Below are 5,808 nucleotides of genomic sequence, written 5' to 3'. Positions count from 1 at the left end.
CTCATGAGTTCCCCCTGACGTGTTGCATTATTCTTTGATACTTCCAGTCCTGAGCTGTCACCTAACAGTGCGTAGCAGCACTTAAATGGGTGCCATGTTTCATCCCCGAAATTGCTGAAGGCTACCCATTGGGTACATGTAGCTCTAGTTTGTAAGGAGGGCTGGGCTCTCAGGATGAAGGGGGTTAAAGCAGTGTGTGTGTGTTTGTGCCGGTCCCCCTGTCCTGCCTGGATGGGTAACCACTCTGTTCTGTCTCCCTTCCCACAGGATCAGGTCTCAAAGGACAAAGCCCTGCAAAGTATGGCCTCCATGTCATCTGCACAGATCGTATCAGCCAGCGTCCTGCAGAACAAACTCAGTCCTCCTCCTCCTCTTCCTCAGGCTGTCTTCTCTGCTGCCCCCAGGGTAAGGCACTCTTCTCTTTGAGGGTGAAGGCCCTGCTTAGAAGAGGGGACCCTTTATATTCCCAGCCTGTTGAGGCATACCACAAGCAGCAGGCTCTGGGGCAGAAGCTGAGGGCAGAGAGCAGCAGAGGAGGGAGATCGAAACTACTCAGTCCTAGACTGTCCCCACAGGAGGTGCGGTAGGGGATGGTACAGGAGAATGGCAGCTCACAACCCAGTTCCAGCCTCTCCCAACAGCGGGCTCTGTAAGGCGAAAGGGCTGATGGAACTTGGTCTACGTGGCGCTCTCAGCAGCTGCCTTTTTAGACTGTCATAACAGGGCTGCCAGCATGAGGCATATGGTCCAGGCTGGCTGTGGACTTGCTTTTCAACCTTAAAGCCCCTCAGCGTATTTGCTGAGCTGCCAGTGAGACGATGAAACCAAACGTACCCACATCCTTGAGCCGTTTTGCTAATGAAGTGCCTAACTGTGGTTCTTTATGTGCTTTTGTCTCCCCAGTTTTGGAGTGGGCCTATCCCAGGACAGCCTGGACCCTCTCAGGAGTGAGTACTGAGACATAGCAAGGAGCAATTGTGCCATACATGCAACGGGAGGAATCTTTACTCTTACCTGTGATTCTTCCCCAGGCAATTTCAGTTAGAAATGCTCAGTGTGATAGAGGGGAAGCAGCTTGGTGCAGTGATTAGAGCGGAGGCTCCGTCAGGCTTCCCAAGTGCTGTGCTCAGCCCCATCAGTCCCCTCCTGGGTCAGCCTTGTGGGGGGCATCTTGCACAGGAGCTGTGTGTAGGGAGCATCTGATGCATGCAGTATGCGCCCAGGAACCTGCTTGCCAAAATTAATAAAGAGCACCATGGAGACTGGGCAGGCCTCTCTGTGGTAGGATGATGGGGATGTTTGCCTGGCTCTGCTGTGTCGGGATGGATACAGAACTGCTGTATTTCTGGGTGTGAGGCTGACGTGATGAGGCTGAAGGTGCTGAGCAAGCCAGGCGTTTGCATATCAGTGCTACAGCCTTGGCAGGGAATGGAGGAAAATGCAGTAGTGCAAGATTCCCACCTAGCTTCCATTGTTTTCCCCTATGCTTGGTGCTAGCTCTGGACCCAGAGCCTGATTCTGCCTGACCCCAGCCAGCATCTCCTTGGGCATCTTAGGCCCATCTGAGCAACCCTTGAGCTCTGCAGCTCCCAAGGAAATGCACGCTCCTCACAACCAGCATGACTGATGTGAGCAAACTCGGTGTCTGACCAGCCCTGGATGCTGGTCATACCCTAGCAGGCAGAGTGCCGTGGCATTCAGCGAATTCTTGTTTGTCCGGAGAGCATCGGGCCTGGAGATGGGCTGTACGTCCATTCTCCTAAGCGTCAGGGGGTGGGGTGGGGAGGGAGTGTGCTTTGGCATGTGTCTGACAGTGCTCGGCTGCTGGAAGGGGCACAGATGGTCTCTTTAGTTAGGGAAGGGATGACTGGGGTGGCAGATGCAGGAAGAGGAGAGCAAACAGCTGTTCCATGCATTTGTATGTGCACATTATAGTTATTCTTATCTTAATAGTCCAGGAAGTGCCTGTCAGTGCCTAGCTGGGGGGTGGGTGGGAAATGAGGAGGGGACGTTTTATAAATGAGGGTTTTCTTAACTTGCCTAACAATGCACTTTGTTTTCCAGCATTAAACCGTTTGCACAACCAGCCTACCCCATCCAGTCACCCATGCCTCCATCACTAGCCAGTAAGTGTCTGCTTTCACCTGGTGGCCAGGTCTCAGCCAGTACATTTGCCTCTTGGAGGCAGTACTAGTTTGCTTCATTACCCTGTCCTTGGCTCCCCTACCCCTGCTCCTGCTCCCACCCACGACCCATATGTGTGTTCACTGGCACAACTGTGTTGATTTTGCTATGGACACTCTAGTGCTAACTTAAAGGGGGCTTTCTTTTTTCCCTTCCCTTTCCATCACCCTCTCCACCAGGCAGGCAGGATTCTTCTGTCTTTCTGGGATGCCTCCTGACTGCCAGTCCCAGCAGGCTCCTCTTCATGCTGGGCCTGAAATCTGGGGCACCACCTCTGTAGCTGATCCCAGGGCCCAAGCCTGCTCTGTTCAGTTCTGTGTGTGTGTCAGCAAAACCTCACCATGCAGCATGCCCAGAATCAAACTGCCTCCTAGCTTGGCCACTGGCTCCGCAGCCTTTGCAACCATAACCCTTGCTAACAGTATGGCTCTTCATCCCTCCCTAGTGGCCAGACCATGAATGGAGGCATGTGTGTCTCTCTGCTTCCAGCCAGTGGTGTCTGTTCTTTAGCCTCACACAGTAGAAGCTCACGATCTTGGATCTACAAATATTTAGCACGGTGCCCATAACCAGGACATAGAGCAAGAAGCTCAGGACAGCCCTTTACCTTTCACCACTTGCCACTTAAGGAGTGTAAGAGACAAGCCAGCCAAGACTGATCCCAGCATGGCTCTTAGCCACAACGCAAGGCACTGTTAGGCAGAGAGAGAACAATTGTGTATGCTGCCCGGGCACCGAGACCCCTCCCTTAGGAGCATGAAGGCCCTGCTGGGTCAGGCTTTGGGCATTACAAATCAGCCAAGCCCTGCCCAGGAAAGGGCAAGGGAGAGTGAAGGTTGCTGCTCTAGGCAGCTGTTTTTTCCTCCAGCTGTTGAAGTCATTTAGAATTTGATCTGAATGACTTGGATCTCACATGCCCAAAGGAGCTGGCACCAGAGTGGGGAGGCGGGTCAGCTTGTGTAGGGTCAGGCAGGGATTGATATGCCACAGGATTTTTCTTGGTAGTGCAAACACAGCCAAGCGCTACATCCCTGTCCAGCAGCTAAACCATGGGGCTGTGATTGCTTCCAGGCAGTGGAACAAGCTCCCCAGGGTGATGGGCTAGCCCCACTGCATCCAAGTGCCGTGGCCAGACTAGAAAGTACCTGGGTGCTGGCTGAGGGGACTAGACCTGGCAGGACACCATGCCCAGGATACAGGGAGTGGAAGATATCCCTGAGCTGCAGTGCACAGGGGTTGGTGTGATGGGATACCCCCAGCTCACTGGGTGCCCCCTCTCCCTCTTCTAGGTTACGAGCCCCTGGCTCCTCTCCCGCCAACTGCCTCGGCCGTGCCAGTCTGGCAGGACCGCACCATTGCCTCGGCTAAGCTGCGGCTTCTTGAGTACTCCGCGTTCATGGAGGTGCCACGAGACGCTGAAACGGTAACAGTCCTGGATCGCCGCCTGGGGTGCGGAGGGTTTGTCTGATCAGTGGTCAGGCAAGGGTCCCAGAGGCCGGAACAGGCGCTCTTCCCCACCCTGTACTCATGAGACCCCCATGCCAGTCAAGGGACAGTTGTGGGGCCATGTAGAGACTGCACCCGTGAGCCCCAGCGCACTCTGGAGAGGGCGGAGTGAAGGCTGCCTTCCCTACAGCCCTTTCCTTCACAGACTGGTGGATGTCAGAAGGACTCCAACAGTGTCACTAAGGTGCATGTAGCTCTGCTGTGTGTTTGTAGTGACTCAGCCCTGCGTGGCCTGCTCCCATGTCACTGATGCTCCCTGCTTCCCCTACAGTACAGCAAACACCTCTTTGTGCACATCGGGCAGACAAACCCCTCGTACAGTGATCCCCTGCTGGAGGCTGTGGACATCCGCCAGATCTATGACAAGTTCCCTGAGAAGAAAGGAGGCCTCAAGGAGCTCTACGAGAGGGGACCCCAGAACTCCTTCTTCCTTGTCAAGTTCTGGGTAAGAGCCATGCCGCTCGTAGCCCTGCTGGGCTATCGATCTGGTCGTTCTTTGTACCAGACCCAGTTGTGTTTGGTCCTAAGGTCCTGGCCAAATTCCAGCAGGGGCAACATCCCATCTCCCGAGTTCACCCCTGCCCCACTGTGTGCCTGTGACATTTTCCATTTACCATCCTGCCCTTCTTTGGGGGCTTGCTGCACACTGAAGCAGTGGTTGCCTTTCCCCCAAGCCACAGCTGTATCTCAGTAGAGGGTAACATGCCCATGCCAGACTGTCAACCCTTGGGCTCCATATAAGATCCGGCATGTATAAGTCAACCTTTTGGCCTCCAGGTGCCTATCCCCAACATCTCCTTCCCACACCAGGCCGAAACTTGGTTCAGTGCCTAATAACAACATCCTTCCCTCCACCTTTGCTGTAGGCTGATCTGAACAGCACTATCCAAGATGGCCCTGGGACTTTCTATGGCGTGAGCAGCCAGTACAGCAGTGCAGAGAACATGACCATCACTGTCTCCACCAAAGTGTGCTCCTTCGGGAAGCAAGTCGTGGAGAAGGTGGAGGTGAGTCCTGCACGCTTGGTATGAAAAGAGGGATGATTGTGTGGGAATTGGAGTGGGAGATAGGGGGTTGGGCATCTTTGGGTTCTGTTCTTGGCTTGTGGGCTTCTTTACCTTAGGTAGGCAGGGTGCTGTGCAACAAGTGAGACCTTCCAGATACTAAGAGTCCCTGCTCCAAAGAGCTTACAGCCTAAAGGCACAAGTGACTTGAGTTCATTGGATGGATGCTGGGAGAGATGAGCTAGTTTCTTAAGGGTGTATCTAGTGTATGAGCTAGCAAAGGTCAGCCTTCTCCTGGAGCCACCCTAGAGTCCCTTAGGACTCTTACAGCAGTTTTCTGTGTCATTGCTTCCTCGACCGTCGTGCCCTCACTCCTTTGTCCTTCCTAGTCCTGCTCTCATTTTCCGCTGGTAGCTGGGTGGTAACCATAAGGTAACACCGAGCCCCTGGCTCTGTTCTCTTGCAGACAGAGTACGCGCGGCTGGAGAACGGCCGATTTGTATATCGAATCCATCGTTCGCCCATGTGTGAATACATGATCAACTTTATCCACAAACTCAAGCACCTCCCGGAGAAGTACATGATGAACAGCGTCCTGGAGAATTTCACCATCCTGCAGGTACAGCTCTTGCTTCCCCCTCTGGCTTCCATCCTCTTTTTCTGCTCCCCAGCACGGCATTGAGCAGTTCTGTTAGCAGTGCACAATTACTGATGACACCCCTTCAAATAATCGCCCTTTGTTGTATGTGGGTGTAAGTCTCTTTGTGGTTAAGGCCAACACTAGCTCCTCCTTACAAACCAAACACTCCAAAGTCATTGGTGATTCTGGTTGTGCTCCCTAAGATGCCAACAGTGCTGACCCACCCCTGAGATGCAAGTCCCTAAGGTGACTGAAGTAGGTTGCCTGCAATTGCTAATCATTTTGAAAGCACATACCCTAACTTTTCAAATCAGCTTCCCGATTTCACCAAAGACCAAGCCAACTGACCTAGAATTTCTGTATACCAAATCTTGGCACAGGGTGGTTTATTTTAGGAAAGTCACAATATCACAGTGATACTCAGGGAAGGTTTGTTTCTTGGTTTTCTTATATCCCCTTTAATTCATACACTCT

At 53.1% G+C, this 5,808-nt stretch overlaps 1 protein-coding gene across 8 annotated transcripts in view; it reads left to right on the top strand.

Annotated features, from left to right (window-relative positions):
* The window catches only part of TEAD3 (TEA domain transcription factor 3), a 51,194-nt gene that overhangs the window by 42,958 nt on the left and 2,428 nt on the right, over positions 1–5,808 (top strand). For all 8 annotated transcript variants that reach the window (XM_014520662.2, XM_014520663.2, XM_006025237.3 and 5 more), the window contains 7 exons: positions 268–405; positions 904–947; positions 2,065–2,126; positions 3,474–3,607; positions 3,962–4,135; positions 4,557–4,697; positions 5,161–5,313. In XM_014520662.2, the coding sequence (XP_014376148.1) occupies positions 268–405; positions 904–947; positions 2,065–2,126; positions 3,474–3,607; positions 3,962–4,135; positions 4,557–4,697; positions 5,161–5,313 (846 nt within the window). The remainder of the gene's footprint in view (positions 1–267; positions 406–903; positions 948–2,064; positions 2,127–3,473; positions 3,608–3,961; positions 4,136–4,556; positions 4,698–5,160; positions 5,314–5,808) is intronic.

Source organism: Alligator sinensis, unplaced genomic scaffold (assembly GCF_000455745.1).
Source record: "Alligator sinensis unplaced genomic scaffold, ASM45574v1 scaffold872_3, whole genome shotgun sequence".
Taxonomy (NCBI): domain Eukaryota; kingdom Metazoa; phylum Chordata; order Crocodylia; family Alligatoridae; genus Alligator; species Alligator sinensis.
Note: the sequence above shows the minus strand (reverse complement) of the source record. Positions and strands in the feature narration are given on the sequence as shown.